Genomic DNA, 12,400 nt, shown 5'->3' with positions numbered 1-12,400 from the left:
TCTCAGGTGGAGGTTCTCTCCATCACAGCAGGTGAGTAACTGAAGCCTGGGGAAGGGAAGGGACCTGGGGAGCCCACACAGCTCGCCCGGGCCTCCTGTGCACAACTGAGTCAAACGTGCCCAGGAGGTGGGCCTTTCCACAGCCACCTGCATTTGCATTCCCTGGGTCTGACTCGCTCTCTGGCGGCAGCTGGGGTGTAGATCTGGGTGGCGAGGGACAGGGGTGTGGCCCAGGCTCCACTGACCTGGCCCCAGTGGGCAAGTCTCATCTGAGCAGCCCCTGCTTGCGGCCCCCTTCCTTCTGCTGTGCGGGGCCGGAAGGGGTTCTCTGAGCTTTCCATCTGAAGGTCTGAATACTCCTGCTTGAACTTGGGTGTAAGGAATCGAGCTGTGTTTGGCAGCCTTTGAGAGCTGTTTATGCTCTGCCTTTGGGGTCATGGAGGCAGCCTGGGGCCGTGGGACTGGCCTGCACATCCACGTCAGTAGTCCCGTGTTCAAGTCCTGGCCGTGCTGCTTACAGCTGGGTGACCTGGGGCAGGCTCCTTCCCCACTCTGAACCTCAGTCTCTTCATCTACAACGTGAGGAAAACCACATCTTCAGACTTTTCAGGGGTGTCGTGGCAACTGAGATAAAAACACTCTGCGAATACATTTGGGAATGTTATTATTTTTATAAATCATCCTCATTGTGAAAACTCTCCTCCCTCTCACCCGTGATACCCTAAATACTTATTTATTTGGACCCTGTCTTTTCCCAAAGAGGGTCTGAGGTGCCTTACAGGAAACACACGAATAATATTGAAACAGTTTCAAAGAAGAAATCAGGTCCAAGAGACAGAGATTCGGAAATAATGTCAAAACAGCTACACGCAGAGACAGGGCCCACCTGGCAGTCAAAGCGAAGGAAGGAAATGAAAACGAGAAGGGGGAGAGAAAACCCAGTTCTCAAGCTGCATGAAGCCCACCACGCCGGCCCCCATCAGGAGGACTCGTGCCTGGCGTCCTGGGGGTCAGGCTGCCGAACAGAGGCTGCCCCTGCCCTTCCCAGGAGCCCGGAGTCCCACCCTGCGGCTCAGCCAGGCCAGCGTCTGACCAGTGGGCATCTGCTGTCCCCAGGGTCCCATGAGAGACATCCCCGGGCCGGAGGATGGCACACGGGGCCTTGCAGAGAGCAGGTGCCTGGATTCTGGGTACCTCACACCCTCCCACCAGTCAGTCCTTCAGCCTGGGGCCAGCAGGTCTGTCCTGCCTCAGAGTGAGCGATTCCGGGGGCACCCACCCGCCCGGGGCCACTCTGGGGCGCGGATGCTGGGCAGAGAGGCTGCAGGGCAGGAAGGGATGGTGGCGCCCGGGGTTTGCGGAGGAGGCATTCAGGGTCCTGGGGCAGGAAGATGCCAGTAACTGCTGCGTCTGTGCCTTTCCAGAAATCCAGAGCAAGCGCCAGGAGCGGAAGAGAAGAAGCACAGCGAACCCCGCCTACAGCGGCCTCCTGGAGACAGAGGTGAGGGACCTGCCGTCTCCACACCAGCGAATGGGGAGGCTCCCCTGGGCTGGCCTCCCTCACCTGCCCTTCCAGGGATTAGAGTTCAGGGAGTGCTATCAGTAATTCTTTCTTCACCTCCTGGGCTCAGAGGCAGTTGAGAGACAGATGCAGAAGCTCGGGTGTCAGTGGGGCACCTCACCTAGGCTGCCCTGGCGGGGGATGTGGGGATGCCGGTTGCAGATTATCCGGCACGAGGTCTGGTCGCAGGCAGTGCTGGCCGCCTGGGCCTCCCGGGACCACTCAGGCCCAACTCTGGAGCCCGGCCGGCTCGGTGGAGCTCATGACTTGGAGAGCCGAGAATGTGAGGCCACGGAGAGAAAGGCCCGGAAGGGGCCGGGCTGAGTGAGGGTGGTTCCTTGTCTCCCCTGGGGAGGAGGGAAGGGAGCAGCCGTGACTCCAGCTGACTTCCCTCCGCGTGGAGGCGCGAGGCCAGGAACAAGAGATGTGGCCTGGCACGCCCGGCTTCCCCTCCTCCCGACGCACTGAGCCCAGCTCCCCTTCACACGGCGGTACCCCGGCTCCAAGACTGCTTCCTCATGGTGGGCAGCGTGCACCTTCCCCGGGTAGCCGAAACTGGTAAAATAGGGCATTAAAGTGAACTCCGAGGCAGGGAATCCCCTCCCAATCCAAATCCCGTCCAGGCTGCCCGCCCGGGGCCCGCTGTGCCCCGTAAGGAGATGATGAGTAACCAGACACCAGCCAGCGATGCAGCGTCAGGACTTAAGGATGCCTTCCAGGGAGCGCCTTGGCCCCCTCCCATCAGCACATTCCCAGGGAGGAACTGAATCCACAATGAGATCTTCTTGCCTTTGCAAATTAAAGTCCACAATTCTAGGCTAAAATCCAGATGTCATCTCCCAGAAGCCGGCTCTGCAGAGGCTGCCAGCGGCCTGGGCTTTCCTAGGGAAAACTCCCTGGAATCTTCCCCTAGGATGGAAGCCGTTGCCTGAAGGCCCCGAAGTCGGGCAGCCCCCTGACGTGGAGCCACGTCTGCAGAGGCCAGGGCCTGGCACATTCCAGAGGGCCCGGAGGAGGGCCACCGAAATGCCGTGCTCGCGTCCCCGGGGGTGTTCGTCAGCCTGGGCCAGTGGTCCCAAATCTATGGCTCACAAACTGGCCCTCACTGGGAGGGGGGCTCCCGTGGGTGGCCCTGTGGGGAGAGCCCACCTGTGTCTGCGTCGCCTGCCTCCCCGGCCCGCCCACCTGTCCTTGCTTGTACTGTCCCCCGACTCCTGCTCGGAGAACACACGTGTTTATACCCGCTCACTTCCTCCCCAATTTTCTGAGCAAGCCATGTCCTGAGACAGGGCCCCAAGCGCTGGGCCCCATTTGTGAGAGTCACGGAGCCGTTTCCGCATCTCCACCCAAGGAGACGGTGTGTCCTCTGTGCTCACTGATGGAAGCATCCCCTGCTCTGTGGGCATGGCCGTGACCTCTTCTCCGAAGCCTGTGGCCACGGCCAGAGATGACCTGATTAGCGAATCAAGAGCCGACGCAAAGCCCTGTGACCTTGAGCCCTGGACACATACGTAGCCCAGGAGCAGCCCTTCCGTGGGTCCCTCCCCTGGCCCTGAACGCGGCCCAATCACGTTGAGACAGATGGGTTCACAGCCCGTCACCCAAGTCTAGAACCATCTTCTTGCCACAGCCAAAGCCGTGTCGAACCACCAAAGTCTGAAGCCACGTGGCCTGTGGTTGCTAAAGCCACCTTCTGGAACACACCAGGAGCTTCCATCTACCCGTGATGTTTTGGGCACTGGGGGCCACTCTTTGTTGTCAGGGTTCCTGGAACTCATGCCGAGAAGTGGGGTTTAGCGAGCCAGTCCATAATACACCTCATTTCCCCACCTGACACCAGAACCAGCTGAGAAAGAAAATACAGGAGGAACACAGAGGGACAGCCACGTGTCAGCTTTGTTACTGATTTGCCCCCATCGGAGAGCCCTGACTGCCCTTCCTGAATGAGGCAGATGTGCCCACGGGGAGCAGGGACGGACCTGTTGGGCAGAGCCTTGGCTGGCTTTTGCCCTGGCCGACCTGTCTCTCCCCCTCCCCACGGCCCTGTGTCTGTACCCGTTTCTGCCTCTGGCCGTGGGTGTCCGGCTGGAGGCCGGAGCCCAGGATGGGGAGCCTGTCCTGGGTGAGCCCTGGGCGGGGTCAGTGTCGCCAAGGAGGGCTCCCCATGATCTGGTGGTTTGGTTTGGTTTTCTGTTCCTGCAGAGGAAGCGGCTGGCGTCCAACTATCTCAACACCCCCCTGTTCCTCACAGCAAGAGGTAAGCACTTCTCCCGCAGGGTAGCTGTGGGCTGGGCTGGGCCGTACCTCCCTCCACTGGCAGCGGCCCGGCTACCCAGCCTGCCCTGTCCACAGCAGCGGCCACATGGCTGCTGACCGGTGGATGGCGCATCACAGCTCACCAGGCCCTCAGCGCCGTGGCCACGCTTGTCCTCACGTACCACGTTACCTCCCTGGGCCTTGGTTTGCTGATCTATAGAAAACGGGCCCATAATAGTCCCGGCCTCTCAGCTGGGACAGTGACAGGAGGGGTGAACATGACAGCACTTTGTAAACCGTCGAGTGCTGTGTACATGCAGGAGCTGTTTTTGCCACTGGATGGTATGATTTCCAGAAATTAAAAAGAAAACTGTTTTTTGTGATCATTAAAATATGTGGTTTGGCATCACTCGCTAGAATGGAAGTGCTTTATGGCTGAAGACGAGTTGACAGTAAGTCACTCTGAGGGATCCCTGGAGCAATGTTTCCTCCGCAGGACAGCTCACTGCTGCCATGTGCCTCAGGGAGCTCAGGGGCCACGGTGAACCTACCTCTGGGTGGGTCCTGGCCATGACTGGGACAGAGACCTTTACTTCCATGGTGCCCTGGATGAGAACCCAGGTGTCACTGGGGCCTGTGATACTCCCATCAGGCCCTGGGTGAGGACCCAGGAGTCACTGGGGCCTGTGACACTCCCATCAGGCCCTGGGGGAGGACCCAGGAGTCCCTGGGGCCTGTGACACTCCCATCAGGCCCTGGGGGAGGACCCAGGAGTCACTGGGGCCTGTGACACTCCCATCAGGCTCCTTTCACACTGGGCCTCGTGGACTCCAGTCCCGGCTGGTGCCCCTCCCGTGCCCTCTAACGTGCTCTCCACCCTTCTTCCCTGTGCTAGCCAATGAGGACCCCTGCTGGAAGGTACGTGTCCCCTGGTCTTCACGCCTGGTTGGGGGGGTGGCGGGCATGCTTCCCATACAGTTCAGGTAGGGTCACTCCTGGCAAGGGCGCGGGACCCCAGCATCCTGCTGCCCTGGAGTGGAGCTGAGGGCCTCGGGCTCCGTCCTCGGTGCTGAGGGCTTCGTACACCACCAGTCCACTTTTCAGCCTGCCCGGCAGAGTTGGACATCACCACAGGGCTCAGCCCGCAGGTTCAAGCAGGAGCCCTCCAGACGCAGGGACACCAGGAGCCACGAAGGCCTGAATGGAAGCAGCTGATGCTGGGTGCCAGTGTGTTCTGTCTGGCCTTGCTGTGTGACCCTGGGCAGAGCTGGTCCTCTCTGGTCCTCATTCCCTACCTCATAAGGGACTGGACTTGGGTCTCAGGGTCTCACCCCACATGCCCACATTTCAATGATCGTGTGAGACCCCAGCCCACCACGCATGCACCACGTCCCCGCTTCCCAGGATGCTGGCTGGTCATGACCTCATTTGTGGGCGCGGCTTCAGAGTTGATTTTCAGTGTCTTTCTTTACTAAGTTTCACATCTGATTGTAAAAGGCATTTCCAGTCCCTACACGCCTGTAACAGTCAAACCACTGGAAAGCACCACGTGCTGAAACTCCGTCAGGCCGCGTTGTTTGCAGCCGTAACCCTGCGGTGTCGCAGATCGCAGCCGTGGCGGGCAGGCGTTGTCTGCAGCCTCCCTGTAGCTGTAGGCCGGCCCGGGCGTGGGGACAACAGGTGCCTTGAGCCCGAGGCCTGCTGCGCGGAGCCCACACACCTGCAGGGGTGCTGGCTTTGAGGCAGGAGACCCGGATGCTGCTTGCTTCCACGCCTGTGTCCCCTTGGTCATCACCCCTTCTCCTCCCCTCCCGAGCTGCTGAGAACCTGGCGGAAGAGCTGGGCCCCAGGCAGGTCCTGCACCCCACCCCCCAACTCCCAGCCCGGCTGACCCGCCCCCCACCCTCCCGTCTCTTCCAGAACGAGATCACCCACGATGAGCACTGTACTGCCTGCAAGCGAGGGGCCAACCTGCAGCCCTGCGGTACCTGCCCAGGGGCCTACCACCTCAGCTGCCTGGACCCGCCCCTCAAGACAGCACCCAAGGGCGTGTGGGTGTGCCCCAAGTGCCAGCAGAAGGTACAGGAGGCCGTGCTCCTGGGGAGCGGCCGCACCCTCACCCTCACCATCTCCCGGAACCGCGGGGCCCTCCGTCACCGGGCACAGTGTCTGAGGCCACTCACCGTCTCTGCTTCCTGGGTCGTCCCCGCCGTGAGCAGAGACGGGGAAGGCCGTGGAGGGCTGAGGAAGGAGCTGGGTGAAGAGCAGGCTTTTGCGACTTGGGCACAATTGCCGTTTGGCCCAGGATAATCCATTTTGGGGGCCGTCCTGCGCACTGCAGGGTGTTCAGCAGTGTCCCTGGCCTCCACCCACTGGATGCCAACGGCAGCCCCCATCGTGGCCGTCTCAGACACTGCCGGTGAAGACCACGGGTGCGGAGTGAGCAGAGGTTCCCTCTGCTGCTGTCTGACTTGGTGACTCCAGATTTCGCAGGGAAGAACCGAACTAACGACACAAACCACAAAAAACAGTGCCAGTTAGCACGTTTGATCTCACTGATGACAACATGCAAATGAAAAGCTATCAAATTAGCAAAAACGACAGCACTCCCTTCGGGCGATGGTGCGGTGAAGCGGGCACTCGTACATGTTGCCTTAAAGACGTGTACACTTTTTAAACCCGGCGTCTTGCTTTGGGGAATAGAGTCTAAGGAAATAGTTCTATACAGGTAAAGTTCTGTGCAAAAAGAAGCCCCTCAGCCTTTCTTTATAAAAGGGAGAGAAGGAACCAGCCTGGCTGCCCCCCAGGAGTTGGTGGGGTAGATTCCAGCGCTTTGCTCAGTGAGATGTGGTCACTGAAAATGATTTTTTACAAGGATTTTGCGGTTCTTTGGGATGTGTTCATTATTTGGGATTACGTTTAAAAAAAAATAAAAATAGGACTTCCCTGGTGGTCCAGTGGTTAAGACTTCACGCTTCCAGTGCAGGGGGGAGCGCGGGTTCGATCCCTCGTTGGGAAAGATCCCACGTGCCATGTGGTGCGGCCAAAAATAAATAAATAAAACACAGGTTTTATAGCTGCTGTATAGTTTGATCATCAGCTGTCTGAGAAAAAACAGTGTGCAGAATAACAAAAACCTGGGAGAAAATACCTGTGTTTGGCCGGGTGGTGGGGAAGTTATCAGTGTTTTTAAAAATAGGCTTTTCTACAGAATGTATTACTTGTAAAATCATTGGGGAGTCATCTTTTTTTCAAAAAACATAACTCTCGGGGCTTCCCTGGTGGCGCAGTGGTTGAGAGTCCGCTTGCCAACGCAGGGGACACAGGTTCGTGCCCCAGTCCGGGAAGACCCCACATGCCGCGGAGCGGCTGGGCCCGTGAGCCATGGCCGCTGAGCCTGCGCGTCCAGAGCCTGTGCCCCGCAGCGGGAGAGGCCACAACAGTGAGAGGCCCGCATACCGCAAAAAAAAACAAAGAAAAAACAAAAATCAAACATAACTCTCGTGATTGCCTGTCACTCTGGGTTTTGTGGGGACCTAGGGAGAGGGTGGATATGACAGCCCAGGGAGCTCTTCCCCCACCCCGGCCCCTACCGCCAGCCCGGGTTACACAGCCAGGGCGTGGCGGGCCCCCAGGCTGTCCGCTGGCTCAGTTCCCCGTCTGCCCTCCAGGCCTTAAAGAAAGACGAAGGTGTGCCCTGGACCGGGATGCTGACTATTGTGCACTCCTACGTCACCCATAAGACAGGTAAGAAAGACACCCTCGGGAGCTGGGAAAGTGCCCCGATTCCCTTTTGTCCAACCCCGCCCCTAGACCGCTGGACTCACTTTGGGCCCAGCAGAGGCTGTTCTGGGCCAAAGACCCCTGGGACTAGTCCTGTGTGCAGGGCAGTTACTGCGGGGATGGAATTCCAGTCCCCGTGCATCCAGCGAGAGCCACCGGCCCCTGCAGGAGGATGTGGCCAGAATGACCTATAGGCACGGGCCTAGGATTCTTTCTACCTCTCCTGCTCAGCCACGGCCCAGCCCCTGCTTGCCTGCAGTTCCCTGTGGGGCCTGGTCTTCTCTTTCACAGTCAAAGAAGAGGAGAAGCGGAAGCTGCTGCAGAGGGGCAGCGAGCTACAGAGCGAGCGCCGGCAGCTGGAGGAGCGGGACCGGCTCCTGGCCTCGGCAGTGAAGGTGCGCGGGGCGGGGGTGCGGCGCCGGCCCTTAGAACCACAGGGTGTAGAGCCAAAGCGTCGCTGTCTGCTTACTGCGGCCCCAGGAGGAGACAGACTCACCACCAGCCCTTAGCGAGGCAGCCGGTGGATCACCACCAGCCCTTAGCGAGTCAGCAGGTGGAGAAGGCAGCTGTGTGACTCATTCCACAGCTAGTTGTCCAGCAGTTGAGCATCTGGCTCTGTTCCTTCTCAGCTCTGTGACCTCAGCAAGGCCCTGACCATCTCTGAACCTCAGTTTCTTCTTGTATAAAGTGAACACAGTGATTTCTTCTCTGTAGAGTGGTGATAAACAAGATGATGATAATGGTGGTGGTGATGATGGTGATGATGGTGGTGGTGGTGATGGTGGTGATGGTGATGACGGAGGTGATGGTGGTGATGGTGATGATGGAGGTGGTGGTGATGGTGGTGGTGGTGATGATGGTGATGGTGGTGGTGGTGATGATGGTGGTGATGATGATGGAGGTGATGGTGATGATGGAGGTGGTGGTGGTGATGGAAGTGATGGTGGTGGTGGTGGTGGTGGTGATGATGGAGGTGGTGGTGGTGATGGAAGTGGTGGTGGTGGTGGTGGTGGTGATGGAGGTGATGGTGGTGGTGGTGATGGAGGTGGTGGTGGTGGTGGTGATAATGGTGATGATGGAGGTGATAGTGATGGTGCTGATGGTGGTGGTGATGTTGGTAACAGCAACTGGTAAAACCCTTTAAATGTAGTATCCCGTTTAATCCTCTCCATAACTCTATGAAGAGCCTCTGTGATTATTCTTAGAGTTTGGGACTCAGACTCAAGGAGTTTATTTGCCCAGGCAGCAAATAATTAAAACTCTAACTCGAGGCGTCAGTCCTTAACCACTTCACTGTGTCGCTATGATATATAAAGGCTAGAAAAACCCATGAATACAGCAGGCAAGAGGAAGAGCAGAAAACTGGCCAGCGGCCTGGAGGTCTGCAGGGCTGCACTTGAGCCAGAACAGGCTCGGAGCTTCCTCCAGCAGCAGAGGTCGATGTGGTCGGCTAGGCAGCCTCACAGCCGCGAGGCAGGGCGTTCCCGCACTCCTGCACGAGCACGTCGTTTCCAGCCTGAATGTTTAGAACAGGCTTCTCCTGCGGGCCTGGCTGCCATTTAATTCCATTTCTCGCTTCTGCCTGGTGTGCGCGAGGCCCTCTTCCTGGTTTCTTTCAGCCTCTGCGGTGGAAGGGAGGGGCTTTCCGAGAAAGCGCTGAGGGGTGGCTGCCCCAGGTGGCTTGTGTCACTGAATTCTGAGACCCTTCTCTCTGACACCCTCCCCCCTGACAGAAATGCCTGGAGCTTAAGACGAGCCTGCTGGCCCAGCAGAGGGGCACCCAGTCGTCCCTGGACCGCCTGAGGGCCCTCCTGAGACTGATACAGGGCGAGCAGATGCTCCAGGTCACCATGACGACCACCAGCCCCGCCCCGCTGCTGGCCGGGCCCTGGACCAAGCCCTCAGCAGCGGCCATGCACTCTGCCCTCCAGCACCCCCCGGGGCACAACTGACCCCAAGGGACCCGTCTTCACACCCACGGAAAGTCACTGGGACCCTGTTCGCAAGACCTGAGGGTTCTGTCAGCCTTAATTCATACACACTATGAATTTCAGACAAAAATAAAACCAGACAGAGACAGGAAAGAAGGGAGAAGAAGCTGAGTGAGAGTCCTAGAGCCAGGATGGGTGGGGATGGAGTCCTGCGCCCTCCAGGTCAGATGGGACGCCCGGAAGCCAGGTCGGGGCACAGAGTCAACTCCCTGCTGTTGGGGGGCTGCCCGGGCCTCCGGCTTCTGGACACAGCTGTCTCCTGGGCCTCGTGCCACCCCGCGAGGTGCCCTGTGGGAGGGGAGCTGAGGACACGACGTAGCCAAGTAGTAGAGCTAGTTGGGGCGAGAGGCGGGTAGCAAATCTAGGTAGACTCAGCCGCCCGCCCCCACGGGGCCGTCGGGCTCACGCCAGGCCTTCCAGAACGCCCATCCCTGTTGTCAGTGTTATTAGCGTTCAGAATCGCAGCTGTTTAACTTGAAGGACGCTCCCCAGGGGACGCTGCTGTGGCCCGGCCAGGCCTCCGTCTGCCCCCCGGTCTTGGGGGCGCCCTCGCCGTGCGCCTCCCTCCTCCGCTGACTTTTTGGACTCCTCTTGCCCTCGATGTCTTTTTCTCGTGGAGTTTCTGGGCGAGAGATGGAGCTGCAGCCACGCCAGGGAGGCGTTTGGCAGGTTTTCTATTTTGGGTTGAATCATTCAACTTAACGACTGAAGCCTTTTCTTTCCTCCTTTTGAAGAGCCGATATAGTATTCCATTCCTCTTTTCTTGCCAGTACAGACACTATGCCAAAAAATAACTTTACATTTTTGTATGGCGTTTTTATTGTGAGATATTTAATGTGAAGGGGACACTTGGTGACTTCTATTCCTGTTCACAGTGGTCTCTGCTGCCAGGATGAACGGAAAACCCCTCGGGCGGGGGAGCTGCCAAACTGGAGGGACCCAGAGGGTTTTTTAAGAAGTGGGGGGAGGGGGAGGAAGAGAGGGCAGTGGCCTCGGGAGACTAAAGGGTCCCTCTTGCTGTCTCCATGAGAGCGAAGGGTGCCCGCCGCCCTGCATCCGGGATGGGCCGTGCGGGCTCGTCACGCCCACTGGCTTCTCCAGTCCCGAGGGACTTAGCACAACAAGATGAGCGTCTGGGAGCCACAGGACTCCCACCCCCAGCACATCACACGGTGCAGAATTGCATTGAACATACGTGTGCGTGTGCACACGTGGCCCCAGACACGCATGCACGCACACTGCCAGGTGCAGAGCAAGGAGGCTGGCCGGAATCCCGCAGACTGCCATGGTCCCTCCTGTCATTTTCACGACTCCGGGAGAAACTGTGCTGTACGATACAGATCTATTTTAATACACTTAACACTGGGTTGAACAAGATTTTTATATTCTTTTATTGATGAACAAAGTGAACTGTAAGACACACGTCTTATATATTGGTTACCCTAGATGCCAATTACGCATTACCGCGTGGCTTGCGATGTAAATGTCTTCAGGTTCCTTCTTTTGTTGGTTGGTTTTTCTTCTTGGATGGATTGAATTAAATTTTTTTTAAAATGTAACGGGAAGATATGAAAGGTTGGACCCGGGAGGGGTAGCTGCCAATGTGTCTTGAGACTTAGTTTTTTGGACCAAGGAGGACCGTCCAATGGATAGCGGGACTAGAGAAAAAGTGTTTGTCTTAAATATGCCGATGTAGTTTTCCTCTGTACGATGCATTAAACTCGATGGATGGTTTCAAAGCCCTGTGGTTCGTTTCCCTGCCTTCAACAGAGAGGCCTCTGGGAGCCCATGGGGCAGGGAGGTGGGAGTTGGAGAGGTTGAAAATCAGGGTCCTGCCTCCTGATCAGGTCCCCACCCCAAGGGAGGGAGGGAGGGAGAGAGGAGAGAGCTCTGGGGCGCCCTCCACGCACAGATCCCCCAGCCCCGGGAGGTGCAGGCGCACCTGTTAGGGCCAGGATTGATGGTTGCGAGGACCAGAACCCAGGCCAGGTATTGTATGGAGCCCAGGGGCCGTGTCCACACTGGCCCCTCTCAGCATCAATGTGACCGCTTTCTCTGCCTCCCGGGCAGTACCAAGCTCCCACAACCGCCCTGGGGCTTAGTCAAACTGGGAACAGCCCAACTGGAAGCCGGACCCTCTGCATCCCTGCTCCAGACATTGTGCAGACGCCTCTGGTTGGCCCAGCGGGGAGAGGAGCCCACCGCTGGACCAGCTGTGGCCAGAGAATGGGACTGGATACAAAGTGACTGCCCCCTGGAGCCCCCAGTGGGAGTCCTGTCCCCCCCCGGCCCAGGTAACAGAGTCGGACTGCTCCAGCTTTTCTGCCTGATCACTGAACGCTGTGGACCCCGGGTCTGTGCTCCCTCCAGTCCTGAATTCTCACTGGCCTTGTCCAGCCTCCTGGCTTTCTGTCTCTGTGCCAGCGGCTCCCCGGTCTTCATCTCCAGCCCTGACCTCTGCCATGGACTCGAGCTGCCCACGGCCAGCCCCACTGATGTCAGCAGACATCTCAAACGGCTCGGTCTCCACCAGGCCAACCCCTCCCTCACCTACCCCATCCTGGGGGGATTCAGCCTTCCTAAGATGTGGGCTGGACCTCCACGCCTGGCCGCTGGCCATCTGTCAGCTGTGCCCTCAGAATATTAGCAGAATGTGCCCATGTCTCACCACCCACACCACCACCTGGGTCTCAGCCATCCTCTCCCCTGGATTACCGCATGGTCACCTTCCCCTTCCCCCGGCAGCCAGTGTGACGGCGCCTCTGTTAAACCCCTGCTACCCCTCCTTGCTCAGCAGAAGCTGAAGTGC

At 58.4% G+C, this 12,400-nt stretch overlaps 1 protein-coding gene across 3 annotated transcripts in view; it reads left to right on the top strand.

The window, feature by feature from the left end:
• Window positions 1-11,315, top strand: part of PHF21B (PHD finger protein 21B) — a 94,517-nt gene extending 83,202 nt beyond the window's left edge. For all 3 annotated transcript variants that reach the window (XM_060024003.1, XM_060024001.1, XM_060024004.1), the window contains exons 7-13: window positions 1,425-1,501; window positions 3,764-3,818; window positions 4,713-4,735; window positions 5,738-5,896; window positions 7,489-7,564; window positions 7,892-7,995; window positions 9,334-11,315. In XM_060024003.1, the coding sequence (XP_059879986.1) occupies window positions 1,425-1,501; window positions 3,764-3,818; window positions 4,713-4,735; window positions 5,738-5,896; window positions 7,489-7,564; window positions 7,892-7,995; window positions 9,334-9,552 (713 nt within the window). In that variant the 3' untranslated portion in view covers window positions 9,553-11,315. The remainder of the gene's footprint in view (window positions 1-1,424; window positions 1,502-3,763; window positions 3,819-4,712; window positions 4,736-5,737; window positions 5,897-7,488; window positions 7,565-7,891; window positions 7,996-9,333) is intronic.
• Window positions 11,316-12,400: the final 1,085 nt, after the last annotated feature.

The sequence above is a fragment of the Delphinus delphis genome, chromosome 11, assembly GCF_949987515.2.
Source record: "Delphinus delphis chromosome 11, mDelDel1.2, whole genome shotgun sequence".
NCBI classification, from domain to species: Eukaryota; Metazoa; Chordata; class Mammalia; order Artiodactyla; family Delphinidae; genus Delphinus; species Delphinus delphis.
The sequence above is the reverse complement of the archived record's forward strand: the minus strand, read 5'-3'. Positions and strand labels throughout refer to the sequence as shown.